This window comes from Chelonoidis abingdonii, chromosome 2 (genome assembly GCF_003597395.2).
Source record: "Chelonoidis abingdonii isolate Lonesome George chromosome 2, CheloAbing_2.0, whole genome shotgun sequence".
NCBI classification, from domain to species: Eukaryota; Metazoa; Chordata; order Testudines; family Testudinidae; genus Chelonoidis; species Chelonoidis abingdonii.
Genome location: NC_133770.1, coordinates 45,791,436 through 45,810,977, shown reverse-complemented (window position 1 = coordinate 45,810,977; position 19,542 = coordinate 45,791,436). Strand labels below are relative to the sequence as shown.

General features: G+C 38.9%; 1 protein-coding gene across 13 annotated transcripts in view; it reads right to left on the bottom strand.

Moving 5' to 3' along the window:
- ADAM22 (ADAM metallopeptidase domain 22) overlaps positions 1-19,542 on the bottom strand; it is a 246,355-nt gene that overhangs the window by 65,300 nt on the left and 161,513 nt on the right. For all 13 annotated transcript variants that reach the window (XM_032793371.2, XM_032793373.2, XM_032793374.2 and 10 more), the window contains exons 8-15: positions 16,878-16,948; positions 10,131-10,205; positions 5,797-5,868; positions 4,589-4,755; positions 2,349-2,433; positions 1,777-1,867; positions 1,361-1,412; positions 821-920 (exon numbers count right to left, since the gene is read on the bottom strand). In XM_032793371.2, coding sequence (XP_032649262.1) covers positions 821-920; positions 1,361-1,412; positions 1,777-1,867; positions 2,349-2,433; positions 4,589-4,755; positions 5,797-5,868; positions 10,131-10,205; positions 16,878-16,948 — 713 coding nt within the window. The remainder of the gene's footprint in view (positions 1-820; positions 921-1,360; positions 1,413-1,776; positions 1,868-2,348; positions 2,434-4,588; positions 4,756-5,796; positions 5,869-10,130; positions 10,206-16,877; positions 16,949-19,542) is intronic.

The window sequence follows — 19,542 nt, the reverse complement described above, 5'->3', positions numbered from 1 at the left end:
ATTTACTCTAGCTCGTCAAAAAAAAATATCTTCAGTCTAGCGTGAAATGGGTAGTCAAAATATGCCAAAATAAATAACTAGCCCTCAGTTCAAGGTCCTTGTGTTTAATCGCTGATACCAGACTAAACATCGAGCTACAGCTCGAAGGGAAACATGAATTAAGTGAGCATCTTTAAAAAAGAACACAATGGACATTGAGGTCAGCTCTAATGAGTTTAATTAAATCAGAGGTGAAAATCTATGATAAAGAGCGGAGACACTTTTAACAAACCATCGTATACCAAGTGAATGTTTATAATTCAAAAAGGTTAGGACTAGGAATGCAAGTTGTGCTGTGACACATTGCACTGTGGTTGTAACGATATGAGATAGGGTATATTGCACACATTCGGTCGTGCCCTAGTTCCAGTTTCCCTTGGGTCTTGCTTATGTTTTTGGCACAGTCACGGCAGCGAGAATATCCAAGCTGGTAGTGAGCTTGGGGGAGTTTCAGGTAAGCCCCCAAACTTTGGACGCAAAAGTCCAGGTTTGGGACAGGACCAGACTGGTGGACACTAAAGTCCAGGTCTGGGACTGGACGGCTAGATTACCACAAATCTATACAAGGTTTTGTTAAAGCATAAGGATTACATGTTGTGTGTGTCTTGTGCTGATCCCTTTGCACAGGGCTAATTTCACCCTCTGAGTCTTAGCCAGAAAGGGTAGTTTTCTTCTTCCAAGAAGTCTGGCAGCAAAAATATATGTATAAGATTGTGGAAAGGTAAGAAGTAAAGTATATCTTGACCATTGTTGCCTTTCTCAATAATCAGCTGTTAATTACCTTGGATGGTTTATTGAAGAGGCAGGCGCCACCTCCGTTGTTCAAAAATTCATGATACTCCTCAATGTCACACTTGGAGAACTTGCTTGGAAGGTAATAACTACAAATAAATAGGGTTTATTATTTCTTAAGTCACTTTTAAGGTTTTTTATTTCTTAAGTCACTTTTGACCATTATACAACATTTTGTCTGCTTCCAAAATATGGGGGGAAACATATGGCCATATTCTTGGAAAGGGGTTGCTAGCGTACTTGATTCAGAGCCATGCGGTGAAAATATCTGCTTGCAGATCAGTACTCCCATTCTAACTTGTAAGCCTTTTTGTAATACAAGTGTATGCAGCATTTGGCCTAGACTCTGTTTTTAATCTCTCATATACTGAATATGTTCTTTTTCTCACTGTTGAAAGAGTGTTTAATATTGCCCTAAATCATGTACAACTTTTTCACAGCAGATGCTCAGCTCAACCATGAAGGGTATATTTGTTGATTCATTTGCTTTACGTTGTAACATGGAAGTTCCTATAAAGAAATGTCTTACCCAGTGTCTCCCATTATACATCCAGACCATGTGTCCTCACACTTACACTCACCTAACAACAACAAAATTAAAATTCACACTTTGAATCTGACAATTTTTAAATCTCTGCATAACATATATTTTGTTTCTCATTTTAAAAAGAATACTGAAAACACTATATTTCTAATTTCCTCCAAATACAATATGGAAAGAAACATTTACTTTTTTCATTATGCACAGGACTCAAATTTATGTGTACACATTAGCCAAACTTTCTTCCATAAAATCACACAAGTTACTATGCAATCTTGACAATCTTAGAAAAAAATGCTTGCTTTTCATTTCTTATTTTCCAGTGGAATAAGGAGGAAATGCCTCCACTGTATAAAGATCTTCACTTGAAAGAAGGAAAAACAAACAAACAAACATAAATTTACCAGTTAGTAGTTTTCTTTTATCTGAGAAAATGCCAAGATTGTGGCCTAACGACTGCGCCAATGTCACTGCAAGTAAGTCTGGCTTTCCAAACTGAAAGAAACAAAACAGGATGGGAACAATAATCGTTTTGACACAAGAATCTGAAAACATAAACCACACCTTTTACACATTTTAAAATAAAATATTTTTAAGGCAAAAGCAGATCAACGGTTTTATGGCTCTTACTTCAATGAAGACTCACTTATCTGCAGCTGGATAATGGATCAGCAAGAAAGGCAAAACACACTCTTAAGAATAGTCCAGGTAAGATTTTTTTCTTACCAGAGTAGCTTCAAGTGTGAAGGAGAGAAAGTTGCAGACTCTAGTTTGGAAATTCAACTGAACCCAAACTCAAAACTTATTCCGTTTGCCTTTTAGCATTATCCTCTATTTTGAACTTTATTCCGTGAGACTGTATTAATGTTCTGTATTGGTCATGCAACAGGGGGGACATTTTGAGAAAAATGCTTGTGCGGACACAGACACTGTGGCTACCACATCAATTTGTGCTAGTATGAATATTCACACCTACTTCATTCACACCTCCACCTTTCAATAGCGAACAAATTCCACCAATGTAGGCTGCACCACTCCGACTGCTCTGAAATTGACTCCCCCTTTAAAAAACAAAACAAAATGAGAGTTTACTTCTTATGTTAGCCCTCTATTTACCTCTCTTATTTCCAAATGCCAGTTGCAATTACTGTGCTGTTGACTGCACACAAACAGAATAGAGAGCTGTGAAAACCAAAGAAGCTTTCACAATTCTTTCGAGGAAACCTTTCCCCAAACAGACTAAGGAGGAAGAACATCTGGTCTCATGCACAGGCAAATTCTTTGAGGGAGAAACTCCCCTATAAAATAGTTTCACATTTTCATAAAGTTTAAGGCCAGAAGGGGCCATTACATCACACAGTCTGACCACCTGTATTAAATTTCAACCAAATACCCCTACATTAAGCTCAATCACTTTAGTTAGACCCTGAGCATGGGAGCAAGACACACCAGCCAGGCATCATTATCAAAGAGGATTCTTTGATCCCCTCAGAGCACTGGTCCACCCTGTCTGCTCTCCCATCTTCAGTTGTGGCTGACCATTGATTCTTTAGAGGAAGGTGGAAAAAACCAAAACCAACCCACAACACATCAGGCCAATTATTTGTCAGGGGAAAAAATCCTTCCTAGCCCCTGCATTTGACTGGCTGAAGTCCTGAGGCATGAGATTTCATTAGAGCTGCAGATGAGAGCATGCTGAGGGTTGTGTAGGCAAACCTGTTTCCCTTGTCCATGACAGAAGGGGGATTCATAGATTCACAGATTCCAAGGACAGATGGGGTCCCCACACAACCATGCAGCCCGATCCCTCAATTTCACTGTTTGTAACCCTTCTGAAAAGATGTAATAGTAGGATCTGCTATTTCTAGATGATCTAGGAATTTCATGTTCTCAGACATTACTAATTATTATTATTATTTCTATTATTATTTGTATTATAGTAGCATATAGAGGTTCCAACCAAGATTGGGGTTGCACTGAATAAAGTGTTCTACAGCCACACAGTAAGAGACAGACCCTGCCTGCAAAGAGTTTACAATCTCAACAGACAAGACACAGGGCTGGTCTACACTGGGGTGTGGGGTCGATGTAAGATACGCAACTTCAGCTTTCGGAATAGCGTAGCTGAAGTCGATGTATCTTATTTCGACTTACCTCCCATCCTCACGGCATGGGATCGACGGCCGCCAGTCCCCCATTGACTCCACTTCCACCTCTTGCCCTGGTGGAGTTCCGGAGTCGACGGGAGCACGTTCGGGGATCGATTTATCATATCTAGATGAGACGTGATAAATTGATCCCCGATAGACCGATCGTTACCCACCAATCTGGCAGGTAGTGTTGACATACCCAAAGGATGGGAAAAAGAAAGTATTTTATCCCAGTTATACAGATGGTGAACAGAGGCACAGAAAGATTAAAAACCTGATCCTACAAATACTTATGCACCATGCTTAACTTTACTCATGTAAAGTCAGATGGACTAATTTAGCACGTGCCTAAATGTCTATGGGATTGGGCCCCAAGTGACTTGACCAAGGTCACATAAAAAGTCGGTGGCAAAGCAGAGAACTGAGCCCCAGTCTGGTCTCTCACCAAGAGATCACCCTTTTCTGTTAGGTTTTATGACATTAATCACACTACCAAAACAATTCAGAAAATTAGGGAAGAACAGAAACATTCCTCCCAGTAATGACGCTCAGCTTATGATCTTTATGGTGCACTTGTCTCTTGAGAACAAAAGTATTTTGAAGGAACAGAGAACCTTAGTAATCCTGCAGTATGCAGGGTACTGAGTAATATCTACTGGCACAAATTGTGCCATTGGCTTTTAAGCAGAACTCCACATTGATTTCAATGTTCTGCTATAAACGAATGATGTGAGTGGGCCACTGTCAGTATTCTATTGCAACACAGTACCATCCATGCACTATCAATCAGGCAATTTGTGTTGGTAGGTAATTACACAAGACAATAGGAGTTCACAGCACATGCAGCTTCTGCTTAATATATTGAAACTAGCATGAGAGTAGTGTCTAGTTACATGATTAGTTACATTGCTCTAACCTCCGTCCCACCTCCCTGTCCCTACGCACTATTGTCAGGATTACTGTACACTGCATAACACCATAGAAAGGAAATGTTTCAGCCACTAATAATAAAGCACTCCCCATGGAATGAAAAAATAGTAATAAAATGGGATACGAAATTACGTACGAAAAAAGGTGAACTGCATCACTTTTCTCTCTGATAAAATCTCTCCTATATTTCATAAACTCACGTAGAGTCACCAATGGGTTTTCAGATATGGTGAACTTGTTATCAGTAGCCCAGGTTTCCATGGCAACCAATACTATCCTGGTATTAAGTTGTTCTTTATATATCTAGTACATTAACAAAATGAACAAATATATTATATCATACAGAATATAGTTGCTTCTTTTCCCTTTTTTTGTAACAACTTCCGTCTGTAATAATGAACGTTTTGTTCCCAGAGGCTCACTAACTTTTTTTTAAACAGGAAGTAGTACAGCTAAAATCCAGATTTTAGACCACACCCCAGTAAGCTGTTCCACATGACTACCAGCAAAGAGCAGGATCTGAGCCTTGCAAAGATCTCTGGGACTCTAAAACCTTTGTAAGAATAAATTGAGAGATTTGATACAAATCTCTAAAGGACCACAAAAGAATTCTGGATAACTCTAAGATTTAGGTTCAGAAAATTATGTGTTTATCTGTATTTTATAGTGTCCAACATACTTCACTTACACAACAGGGCTCTATATTCCGCAACAGATATATGCAACAGGTACCTGTACCAGGGAGACATGACCACTTCCACTGTTACAGAATCTTTAGCAGTGCCTGTCTTCAGACTGATTGACTTATCAGGAACCATCATATCCCAGATCAAAGGATTTCAACAGTGGGAATACTATTTTTCATTTGCAAATCCTGGAAACGTTTCTGGGTACAGTAGCCAACTGCTGTGTGATTTATAGCCCCAACAACTACCTATATTCCTGTGCCCCATATAAAATAATATGAACTCATATTTCTTAAAGACTGAAAAAACATACAATTTCTCCTTATACTTTAGTGCATTATAGTTGTAGACGCTTTCCTGGTTGTAGCTGTAGTTAATATATTGCCCTTACTGGGTAGTTTTCTGAATAAGATGTGCTTTAAAAACTCATTCAGGACTCAATCCAGCACGGTACTTGAGTACATGAAGTCACAGGAATTATTTAAAGTTAGGCACATGCTTAAGTACCGTGCTGTATTGGAAGCTAAATAAATATCTGCAATCTTCACATAAATTAATATCATGTATATCTGTGAAATAACATTCCCTACAATTATCGGCACTACAACCACATGGTTCACAACACATTTAGAAAAGCATTTAGTTGAATAATACTTACTAAATCTGCCATGTTCACCACTGATTTAGCATAACTGTTCGTATGGCCGACTGATAATTTATGTTTTTTACACTGAAAAACAAACACAGACCAGTTAGAAACGTATTTCTGAAAAATAATGTTGACTGAAAAATGTAAAGCAAAAGATGAATTTATCAACAGCAGAAGCTGTGCTCAAGCTGCTTATTTTTTGCGCTGACTGAAATGTTAAAAAATTGTGTCTAGCAAATTGTTCAGATATGGGTATTACCTTCCTTCCTCACAATGGCGTTGTGAAGATTCATTAATTAATGTTTAGAAAGTGCATTAAAGAAACCCAACTCCAAGAAGGAGAGCTAGAAACTCGTGACTTGAGAGAGTAGGGTTGCCAATTTTGGTTGAACGTATTCCTGGAGGCTTCATCACATGACATAATCTTTAATTAAAGATTAATCTTCAATTCCCAGAGACTCCAAGACAATTCTAAAAGAGGCCGATCATTTGAAGTACAACCCCAGCTCCAGGAAGGAGGGTGAGGGGCCTCATAAATAGGGGGAAGAAAAACCCACCAGGACTTTTATACAGACCCAGAGTGGGCAAGAACTTGAGCTACTACAGAAGTGAGTTTCACTCTGCAGAAAGAGCTAATAAACCTACAAAGGAGGTAAGTGTTTTGACCTAATCTGGTCTGTGTAATTGACTAGAACAGTCCAAGTGGGTGCTGTGAGCAATGCACTTTTAGGACCACAAGGGGGTACTCTGAAGGCAGTCCACCATGACACAGGGTACCAGAATCTGGATGTGAGGCCTCCTCCTCTCAAGGAGGGAAATCTGAACAGCAGAGACATTTGAGAGACATTTACCCTCCCAAATCTGCATGTGGGGGGTCCAGCACCAACTGCAGGAGGACCATCTCTCTCTCTCTTTTTTTTTTTTTTTTTTAAGGCATCCAGCAATTGGAACAAGACAGACGTGGGAAAGGAAGAAGTCATGGGGTTGTAATTTAGGTAGTCCCTCTGTGTCTCCTTAAGATGGGAGTCCTCCCAGCTTTTCTCCTTGGAACTGAGGTTGTAAGTCAGGCCAGCTATTGGGCCATAGCCAACTTCTCCTATTGCAGGCCCCTTTTCCCAAGTACTCCTCAGGCTCAGAGAGTTCAGCAGGTTACCCTTCTCCTGCTACAGGGGAGGAGGCAACAACTGTGTACATCTTTGCAGGGCTGTGGCCTTATATTGTATTTTTAGTTATTAGTTCTGAATTTAGAATATTTTAAAAAACCTTTAGGAAAAACTGAACTTCAAAAATATCTCAGTACTGGTAGTTGCACCACAGAAGAGCTTTTTAAAAGAAATATTTTACTTTAGCTAAAACTAATTTGTTACCATGCACTGAACATGCAGAAATATTACAAAAATTGTATCTTTCATTATTGTTTGCAGTGTTGTTGTAGACATGTTGGTCGCAGGACTTTAGAGAGACAAGGTGGGTGACATAATATCTTTTATTGGACCAACTTCTATGTAAGATCAGAAGCTTGTCTCTTTCACCAACAGAAGTTGGTCCAATAAAAGATATTACCTCACCCATCTTCTCTCACAAATATAGTAGTTATTTAAACATTATTTTCAGTTATGTTTTGAGAAGTTTTTCAAGGATACTGGACCCCGTTATCTACATTTTCACTTTTGTTTTTAATTCATCACTGTTTACAACATCTTCTTAGAGAAGAGAATAGGGCAATGGTCCAGGGTTCTGGTCTCAGCTCTGCCATTGATTTACTGTGTGACCTTGTGCAAATCACATACAGTTTCATTTTCAAGGAGTGCTGAGCTTCCACAAGCTCAACAGAAATAAGTGTCTCTGACAGTGCTTAGCCCCTTCTGAAAGTCAGGCCCTGAATCTCCCTATACCTCCATTTACCTAGCTTTGAAATTAAGGCTTTAAGATCTGCAGATGAAATATTCTATATACATGCTAACTATTGAGAATCAATAATAAAAGACAGGAAATAAAATGTATTTTCAGAGCATTTTTGTTCTTTTCACCAAACACTGATATTTTCCAACCAAAATTTCTCATGGAGACATTTGGTTTACTTCCTTGTTTATGACCCAGTTATGTGAGCACATCTCTAGAAGTAACTGCTGCTGAAGATTCAGCACTGATCACTCTCTCTTTGTTTTTAGATGATTGCCTAACAGGGGAAATTGTATTGTGTTTTTTTATTTTGTTTTGCTTTTAATTTAAATCCATTTCTCCATCATAGAGAAATTAACAAACAATGTGAATTTTTATGCATTACCAGGCAATACAAAATTTACAGTAAGGCAAATTTTGGGTCTAATTGACCAGACAGTGAGCATGTTGAATATATCAGTTTCTTTCCAGCTGCTGTAAGATACATTGGTGTGTTACATCCATCACAGATTAGAGTCAGAGCTAGCAAACTACCTGTGGGTAAAGTTACATCCATTTAGAATTCTCCAGTATTTGATGGTTCTGTCCAAGTTCCATAGTCACAGTTTATATTCTGTATGATATAAAATGAGACTATTAAGCAAGAAGTACTACAGAGTCAATAAGCCCTGGGAACAGCTTGTTTACCGTGAACAGGCAGATTCCAACACTGATTGATCACATCTGTGAAATCACTAAGGCCAGGTCTACACTCGAAAGTTAGATCAAATAGCTGCATCGCTCAGGGATGTGAATAAAGCCGTAGCTATTGCTGACCTAAACCTCAGTGTGGTCTTGGCCAGGTCAACAGAAGAATACTTCCAATGTCCTAGTTGCTGCTGCTTGGAGAGATGGACTTGCTACAATGACAGAACACTCTCTTCCATTGTTATAGGAAGCACCTATACTACAGCCTACAGCAGCATAGCTGCAGCACTGTAGCTGTGCTGCTGTTGCACAGACATGGCATAACAGTATGTACTCAGCCGGGCAGGAATATAGCAATTATAAGGCACTGCTTTTTGTGGACTCAGCAAAAACAGGAAAAAGGTAAGTTAAACAGACATATTTGCTAGAACGTTACCTAATTCTAATTGTTTGGACATTCAGCAACATAATGTGTGACTCTGAAAAAGATACTAGGTGTTCAGAGTTCAGATAGTGTTGTAAACACAAGAGGATTAGCATTAAGTGTACTGCTTAAAATATAATGAATGCCTCTCTCTAACATGTACCCAGGTTCATAGTGTAGGCAAATGAAATAATCGCTGTATTTATTCAATGAACAAACATTTTATCAAATGATTTTACCCTACAAGAAAAGTAATGTGCAAACTTTAAACAGGAAACAGCAGTGTTCAAATGGGCATATCGTGTAGCAGGCAATGGCTCCTGCTCTTCTGGCTCAAACACAGCCACTGTAATAAAGAGAATTCTGAACACCAACTACCATCTTCTGTTGTGACAGAAATCACTGTCACCCTCGACATTATTGCTATGCTCACCCAATATAGGGTTCAAAGGAATAAAGCTCTGTTATTTAAATTATTTAAGGGTGGCTGTGTATTCTGTCTAGAATTTGATGGGTATCTTTGCAAATGTGGGCATTGCTTAGGAGAAGCTGTTCATAATTGAAAAAAGGCTAGGGAAGCATAACTATTATAGAGCCACAGAGTTTAAGGCCAGAAGGGATAATAAGATTATCTAATCTGACCTACTGTATAACATATGCCAGATAATTTCATTTAGTTACTCTTGTTTTGACCCCTATTATTTGCATTTGACTAACCAATAGCTTCCAGAAATGCATTCAGTCTTGATTTGAAGACTTTAAGAGATGGCGAATCCACAACTCCCTTTAGTAATTTTTTCCAATAGTTAATGAACATCACTGTTAAAAAATTGTGCCTAATTTCTAATTTGAACTTGTCTGGCTTTAACTTCCACCTGTAGATTCTTATAATGCCTCTCTCTGCTAGGTTAAAGAGCCCTTTAGTACTGTAACAAAGTAAGTGAGGTGCATTCTCATTGAAAAAAACAAAAACAAACAATGATTCTGTGCACAGTCACCAGTAAACTGCAGACTAACATTATGGATTGTTTAGTTATTATAGGTAAATATAATGTACCATCAGCTTGGAGTCAGACATTCAGCAGGTCACTCGGTGTCAAATTCTTTTTCTGTTCATTTTTTAGGTTTAAGTCTGTTCTTAGTTATGCTGGTGAAAATCAGGAGTAACTTCACTGGAGTCACACAATCATATAAGTGAGATCAGAATCAGCCTTTAGGACATAAATTGTATTAATAAGATCATTGGTGTACTTTATTGTTTATGCCTTGAAGGCAGATAAGACAATCAAATTGTTTGATGTATTTCAAATAGCAAAGTAGCAAGTCTTACCATTAGATGATCATTCACAATCATTAACTCAATGTATTTTGTTTCCTCCTCAACTTTACGTGAAATCTGATGAACCTGCAGAAAGATTAACAAACAATAGCTGCTTAAAGGGCAACTGGAAACAAATCTTAATTTGCCACATCAACAAGGGCAAAGCTTTTGATATGGTCTTCCACAGTATTCTTGCCAGCAAGTTAAAGAAGTATGGATTGGATGAATGGACTATAAGGTGGATAGAAAGCTGGCTAGATCATTGGGCTCAACGGGTAGTGATCAACAGCTCAATGTCTAGTTGACAGCTGATATCAAGCGGAGTGCCCCAGGGGTTGGTCCTGGGGCCAGTTTTGTTCAACATTTTCACTAATGATCTAGATAATGGGATGGATTTTACCCTCAGCAAATCTGTGGGTGACACTAAGCTTGATAGATACACTGGAGAGTAGGGACAGGGGCCAGAGTGACCTGGACAAATTGGAGGATTGGGTCAAAAGAGGTTCAACAAGGACAAGTGCAGAATCCTGCACTTAGAAACGAAGAATCCCATGCACTGCTACAGGCTGGGGACGGACTGGCTAAGCAGCAGTTCAGCAGAAAAGGACCTCAGGATTACAGTGGACAAGAACCTGGATATGAGTCAACAGTGTGCCCTTGTTGCCAAGAAGGCTAATGGCATGTTGGACTGTATTAGTAGGAGCATTGCCAGCAGACCAAGGGAAGTGATTATTCCTCTCTATTCAGCACTGGTGAGGCCACATCTGGAGTATTATGTCCAGTTTTGCCGCCCCCCACCCCCAGTACAGAAAGGATATGGACAAACTAAACAGAGTCCAGCAGAGGGCAATGAAAATGATTAAGAGGCTGGGGCACATGACTTATGAGGAGAGACTGAGGAAACTGGGCTTATTCAGTCTGCAGAAGAGAAGAGTGAGTGGAATTTGACAGCAGCCTTCAACTACCTGAAGGGCGAGGGGGTTCCAAAGAAGATGGTGCTAGGCTGTTTTCAGTGGTGGCAGGTGATAAAACAAGGAGCAATGGTCTCAAGTTGCAGTGAGGGAGGTTTAGGTTGGATATTAGGAAAAACTATTTCACTAGGAGGGTGGTAAAGCACTGGAATGGGTTATCTAGTGAGGTGATGGAATCTCCATCCTCAGAATTTTTTAAGGCCCGGCTTCACAAAGCCCTAGCTGGGATGATTTAGTTGGGGTTGGTCCTGCTTTGAGCAGGAGGTTGGACTAGATGACCTCCTGAAATCTCTTCCAATCCTAATCTTCTATGATTCTATGAATTCATTTCCCTGTGTTCTCATTTATTAGAAATGCTGCCATCCTTCCACCATTTTTTGTCATTTATACTGACTGTAGAACTATTAAAAAACTATTGTATATTTGTACATATGTCAGATATGCCTGTGTTTCCAAGGGACAATCTTTTAACTCCACATCTGGTCAGCAGATTATTTTTGGAGGGTCAACAGGAAAATTATAGATATATAATAAATGTATATAAACTGTAGTGTGTCCTCTGCCCCCATTCCCTCCAGAATAGGTGTAAATCCTACAAAATAAATGTAGAACTTTCTAAAAGAACCCTAGATTTCTGAAAGAGAGCCTAAATAATATCTACATTTTTAAAAACGTGTTTGCTACCAGTTGTAAACTCACAGAATTGCTACAAAGTCTTAGAATGGCACAATTACCATTTTTTCCCCCAAAAAAGCCTTTTTGTAAGGGCTGTACTGCCTATTCAAATTCTAAATCAATCAACTATCATTAATACACAATCAATTAAGTGTCACATTTCCTTCCAATTTACAGATATTCACAGCCATGTTTCTAAATGATGCCTTTATTTCCCCTGGTCTTCCCCAGCAGAATTATGTTATTGTTGCTGTAAATCTAGAGCAACTGCTTCTTGTTTATGAAAAGTTAAACAATCCCTCCAGCACTATTTGATGTAAAGTGAATTTCATAAAAGTTATTTATGTGACCCATTTTTTTTATTTCCCTGTTTCTTTTTCAAGGCAGTGAATATGCACTTATCTTTTCTTTGAGCCATTTAGTCTTGTTTTTCATTCAGTTCTTGCTTCTTTGCTGGGATGTGTTTGTGCATGTATCATACTCATGGAGATAATCATGACAGCAGAGTATCAATGACAGTATATATTTCTAAGTGAATTTACTGCTCATAATAGGTCATGTAATGCCACCTTCTCCTCACTGGTCTCCCCACTTCTCATCTCCCTCTGAACAGGTGCTGCTGAAATCATCTTCTTCTGCTGCTGCTCGCACCCTCTCACTCTGTGACAGAATGTACCCCTCTGTCCAAACTCTACACACTGTTGTAATAATCTTTGTACAATGTATGTCTTGTAAGGTATAATTTGAAAACTCATAATTTGGTGATCAGTATTGTGCTGATAAAATATGTGTGGCAACATTGTATGTGAAGTTATAAAATTCTACTGTATGGTGTTATTTCCACATGTTCCAAATTGAGGTTGGCAAACAGGTCTGTGTGCTCTGCCTAATTTGTACTTAAGCAGTAAACAGAGCAGTGGTGGGCAACCTGTGGCCCTTCAGGGTAAGCTGATTGCGAGCTGCAAGACATTTTGCGGACATTGAACATCTGCAGGCACAGCCTCCCACAGCTGCTAGTGGCCGCGGTTCACCATTCCTGGCCAATGGGAGCTGCAGGAAGTGACGGCTAGCACGTCCCTGTGGCCTGCCACTTCCCACAGCTCCCATTGTCCAGGAACAGCGAATCACAGCTGTAATAAATGAGAGGGGCAATAGCTCCCTTTTGTGGACACCCAGCCAGTCGGTTGGCTATGGAATCACTCTTGGTGGTTGTTCTCTATTTGCTTTACCTGAAAGGGTTAACAAGCCCACAGGTAAAAGGAAAAGAGTGGGCACCTGACCAAAAGAGCCAATGGAAGGGCTAGAACTTTTTAAAATTGGGAAAAAAACTTCCCTTTGTCTGTGTGTTGTGATTCTCCAGGAAAGAGAGGGACAGGGAGCAGTTATGCAGTAAGAAGCTTAAACCAGATATGAAAAACCATCAAATCATACCTGGAGATTTCTTATCTAAAACCCCAGATTATATGCGTAAATTAGGGAATGTCTAGAAAGATGTGATTAGGTTTATTTCTTATTGGCTTGTAGACTTCTCTGTGCTAACCCCAAATGCTTTTTGTTTTGCTTGTATTCTTTCAGCTGGACAAGAAGGTTATTCTTAATGTTTAAATTTTGTAAGTGGGTTTTTTAAAATCTAGCAAAAGCCTAAATTCCAGATGTATTTTCTAACATTTACCTTTTTTAAAGAACATGATTGGATTTTTGGTGTCCTAAGAGGCTTGTGCACATGTTATTAAATTAGCTGGTGGCAACAGCTGATTTCCTTTGTTTTTCTTTCTCAGCTCTTCACAGGAGGGGGTGTGTGTGAAAGCGCTTGAGAGTACACAGGAAGGAATTCCCAAGTGCGCCTTTCTGGTTTCAAAGGGGGTTTTTTGCATTTGGGTGGTGGCAGCATCTACCGATCCAAGGTCAGAGAGAAACTGTAACCTTGGGAGTTTAATACCAGCCTGGAGTGGCCAGTATTAATCTTTAAAATCCTTGCTGGCCCCCACCTTCTGCACTTGAAGTGCCAGAGTGGGGAATCAGCCTTGACAGCGGCCACTTGGAGCTTCGGAGGGCCATGCCTGCAGACGATCAATGTCTGCAAAATGTCTTGCGGCCTGCCTCAGCTTACCCTGATGGGCTGCATCTGGCCTGTGGGCCACAGTTTATCCACCACTGCAACAGAGTCTTCAAGCAGGAAGAGGAGACAAAGGCAGCTCACACAGGTGAGAAAAAGAAGCAGGGAACATCCTTCCACATGGATCTTTTGCCTCCTGGTACCCAGTTGTAAATGTTTCTCAAAAGCAGTCTGAAACTATAAAAAGGAGGGGCCAACACCCGAGACCCCATCTCTCTCTCCTTTCCTATCACTTTCTCTACATCTGAAGCAACGAAGGAAGACTTCATTGGATTCTGGGAGAAGAGGTCCTGACCTAGAGGGTTAGGTCAGAAAGACTGCTGAAAGCATATGGTAAGAAATTTTGTTCGAATCTGATATAGATGGTTAAGTTAGACACCAGTAGCATTTTAACTTTATTTTCTTATAACTATCTCTAACTTTTATGCTTCATTACTTGTATTCACCTTAAACCTCTCAAGTTTAGTTAATAAACTTGTTTTATTGTTTTATCTAATCCAATGTGTTTAAATTAAAGTGTTTGGCAGACTCCATTTGCGGTGACAAATTGTGTGTATATTATTTCTATTAAAGAAATAACGGACTTTCTATAAACTTGTATTGTCTGGGAGATGGTTGGGCAGTACCAGACATACATTGCTGGGGGGAAATCTAAGACTTTAAGCATGTTGCGGTTACCCTGCTGTATGAGCAAGGCTGGTAAGAGCCAAGGTATGGCTGGCTGGCTGCAGCACTCACATAGACATAGCTGGGAGTGACTTGTATGCTGGAGACTGTGAGCAGTCCAGACGAGAAGCTAAAGCACACTAAAGGGCACCCCAGCTCCACATTAGTCTGGATTGTACCCTAGTGTGTCACACTCCCTCTTTAAATCCCTTCACTGGCTTTCCCTCACATACATTGCTTGTGAAATCTTTTAATGATGATGGGTAACATTTTCAAAAAGCACCTAAGTGTCTTAGGATTCTACATCTCATTTTCAAAAGTGATTTAGGTGCTTAGGAGCCTAAGTCCCATTGACATTCAATGAGACTTAGGCACTTTTGAAAAAGTCCCTGATGTCTCCTAAATATCTCTACACCTCCAAGCTTTTACCGTCACCTATTACCCTGGTGCAGTAGGTTATCTGTCATATGTCATCTGTGACTAATTTAGACTGCAAGCTCTTTTACGCAGGGACCATGCTTTTTGTATGTCAATCCAAAATGAGTACTTTAGTTACAAAATGCAGGAATACCCCTCTTCAATCGATGGAGCAGGTATTCCTACTGCTATTCCCTCTGGCTATTCCCCCAGTCCAGCATCATCACCTGAGATTTATCCAGAGTGAGCCTTGTTAAGCTACTCCTCACCTAATTTTGTTCAAATTCTCAGAAAGTAAATGAATGAGCCATCTAGGTCCAAAAGAGGAGAGCATACCAATAGCACTATGACCCACATCACGTTGCTACTTACCTTAGCGGGTTTACATATGCATAAAAGGGTGACAGACTAAATCTCTGTAATATCCTAAAGGAAAATATTCTTGAGGCAGATGAGCAGCCACCCAAGTATGCCATGTACTTTAAAAGTTCTCCCAAGAGAAAAGAACAGGGCCAATCAAGAGCAACTCTGTCTGTATCCAAAGTGTTTCAACATCACTTAGGATATGCCTACACTGCAATTAAACATCCACAGCTGGCCTGTGTTAGCTGACTCAGGCTCATGGGGCTTGGGCTATGAGGCTGCTTAATTGCAGTGTAGACATTTGGCCTTAGTCTAGAGCCTGGGCTCTGGGACCCTTCCCTCTTGCAGGGTCCCAGAGCTCAGGCTCTAGCCCAAACCCAAATGTCTACACAGCAATTTTACAGCCCTACAGCCTGAGCTCCACAAGCCCAGGTCAGCTGATCCAGGCCAACTGTGCATATTTAATTGCTGTGTAGACATACGCTTCATGATCAATGATGTCAGAGGTACTGACAGATGTAAAACTCAATATAGACACATTATCTTTGTCCATCACCAACAGACCAGCACCATCTCTGTGCCATGCCTAGGTCTCAAATCAGACTAAAGAGAACCAAGGACCTTTTGGAAACTCCAAAGCGTGTTATGTCTGCCTTACCATAACCTCTGACTGTGCTCCACTAAATGCATATCTGTATTATCAGAACAAATTTTAAAAGTGGCATATATATTTCACATGGCTCACTGTGCTGTGGGAGATTTACTTTTTTTAAAATAAAAGCTACAAGGAGTATCTACTGAGAGCACATTAAAAATCTAAACTTTAGTGAATCTTGTGGAATAAATAGTTGTTTTTTAACCTGGTCATAACACTCATCCCAAATATAAAGGATTTATATTATATTTTCAAACTTAAGATAAATGTCCACAATTAATGACCTCTCATCATAATAAACAAGAATGGTGCTCTCAGTTTATAATAGTAAATTTTAATTTGTCCTGCTTTCCTTTCATATAACTTCACGACTTGGACCTACCTGCAGCAACTTTGTTAAATGCAATTTTCTTTTCAATGAAGGAACCAAACACTATATTTCAAATTGGTACAGTATTTCTAACTTCAATTAAAGAACAAAGATCATTTCATTCTAGAGGTAACAACAACATCATAAACCCCAGATGTTGAGGTTTGGCAATCCATTAATGGCAGAATGAATGTAGCTGAGGTTTGCAAGAAGGAAAGCCATGGCAAAGCATGACAACATCAGCATGATTTGGGATATCTGTTTGTTCCTTTGAAATTCCATTTCCAGTAGCTCGTGGTTGCATGATGCAACACAGATGCTTCATGCCTAAGAAGAGATTTCTTCAGCAGGTTCCAGTAATGTTACTCAGATGTTAGATACTGCCTTTGCAACTGTTTTTATTTATTTATGTAGGTCTCATGCTAAAACAACACAAGCAATAGGACTTTATCTGGAGAGATTCCTTTATTAGCTGCAAACCAAGTTTGGTGGCACATTCTTTAGAAATTATACGGGCACATACCTGTCTTTTACTCCTTTTGTGTCTTGGCTTTACAATAAACTTCTGTGATGTGGTATTCATTTGCCAGAATTCTAAGTGGAAAACAAAGCCAAATAAATCGAATGTTCCCAATATATATATTGGGGCAGCATGAATACAATATGGAAATGTTCATTTTCTGTGAATTAGATCTGATAATGATTTCATTTTTCAATTCTTCTTCTAGAAAGGAGGCAACATTACAGATACTTTTCCCAATAGCAGAGAAATTATAAAAATTCTGCTATTAATAATGCAGGTCTGCTAATATAGCCATTCTGTGGACTTCATCCTCAGAAGGTGTAACTGATGTTCAAAGACTAAATTTCACCAAATACTGTATGGTGAATATTATTAAAATGGTGCTACCATGAACTGAATCATATTTTCTGGAATGCAGGAAACAACCATACTTGCAATGGCTACATTAATTCAATTTGATTGCTCTTTGTGTTAATTTATGCTTTAAAGTGACTATATTCACAGTGTAATACATGTTAGAATTGGGAGAGACCCTCTGGGATGTTTAGAATCCCCACAATCAGTATATTACCCCACACTAATCCCACTAGGTCTTTAATCTTTTTAAACTTCTATTAATGAGTACTGAGAAGTTTATTCTTTTGCCAAATTCCATTTTACTAGGTGCTCATAAACCCCAGTGATGGGTACAGTATAAGCTAAACAGAACACAAAAACTCACCATTTTTAATATCCAACCTGAACTTTTCCCTCTTTAGTTTCAGATTCTTATTCATTGTTTCAGTGGTGTCTGCTACAGACAGAAGTCCTTTTCTTCTCTTGTATTAACAACTTTCACATTTTTATAGTCTTTGCCTATCCCTTCAATCAACTTTCAGTGAGACTACAGGAAAGTTCCAGCAGTCTTTCTCATTTTATGTCAAATCCTCTTTAATATTCTAATTTCCCTTTTCTGCTCTTTCTTTAACTTTTGGAGGTATTAATCATGAAGGGCTGAGCACTGTTTTCTGTATTCCAGAGTCATTTTAGCAAAGCTGGTAAAAAAGCATATGGGGCTGTGCAAATTAGGCACTTCCAACTCACATATCTCTCCACTCCAGGTTTGGTTTTGTAATGAAATCCCAAACCATCTGCGTTCATATTTGGTTATAAACATTTCCAACATCTCCACTTCTGCTCATACTGCATATACTTTATACCAACTAGTGCATTTGTACATATGATCCAACACCAGGATAAAACAACAATACAGATTCAGAAAGTGAAAGGATGGCAATGGTTGATAAGACCTAAAACTCAAAGTGGACCTGCATGAGTTTCTAGTGATAATACATATCATAAGAGCAAAACATAAGTAATTGGCGTATGTCAACAAAAAACACTTGTGAGTATCTTTCTCCCACAGTGGGGTATGAGCAAAGCACGGTCATAAATGCTACATTTATTGTTAGAGCTGAGTGAATAACTGATTTTTTGGTTCAATGGCCCCCACCCCCCAAAAAAAAATCCAAAATGATTTTTTTCCCAGGACAACCAGAAATGAACTTTTTCATTTTTTTTCACTAAAATGTAAAACTCATTTTTTTTTGTTTTAAGTCAAAAAATACATTTTGTACAATCCAGAATGAAATTCTTGTCTGTTGCTGTTGTTGTTTCATTTGTTTTTTAAACAAAAAATAAATATAGCTACATTTTGAAACAAAATGTCCTTCCATTTAGACTTTTAAAAATGTTCTTTTCTTCCTGGGTGAAATTATTTGCCAAATCTGACCCAAATTCATGAATACTTTCTGTTCACAAAACTGCATTTTTGGCAAATTAACTATTCATCCCAAAATTTTTTGCCCAGCTCTACTTATTAAAAACTTTCTCATCAGACAATATCTGGTACTCACTTAAGATCCAATCCTGCAAAAATGTATGCAATAACTTCACTCATAAAAGTAGTTCCTTTGAAACAAATGGTATTATTCATCTGAACGAAGTTATTCATCTGCATAAGGGTTTGCAGGGTCAGGTCCTCAGTCTGTATTCCACCATATGTTTTACATATTCTTACAGTTTTTCTTACAGAATAGAAAATGTGAATACTTTTGAAGGCATTCTGCTGCTGTACAATAACTGAAATGCAAGTGTAACATGCTCTGCAACAAGAGAATAATAGGAAAAGGTTCAGACTAATTCAATCACAGCCAGGTTCAGCTAATGGGGACTCCTGTTATCCCTGAAGGCCACCACCCAGATCTCACAATGAATCAACATGAACCACTTTCAAAATTTATTGTTCCTTGTCTGTTTTCTGTGAGTGCTTTTATATATCCTACCTATACTTATAATGTAGGTCCAGTCCATGTTTTGGTGTCATGCCACCAACTCTTAACTTTTGATTGAAAGATTTGTAGGGCCACCGGAAGACAAATGGTAAAATTACAACTTTTTATTGGTGAAATAATAATATCTTACATTTATGTAGCATCGCAGACTACTTTAATAATTTACAAACTATTTAAGGATCATTTCACCTACCATAAAAATGAAGCCGTACCTGGGGTGGAATGTAGCAGCTATGTAAACAACACACAGTAATACTTCACAACATTTTACAAGTGAATGGTAATGACAAGAACAAGCATAGAGCTTTTCCATCCAAAAGTATCTCAGGAAG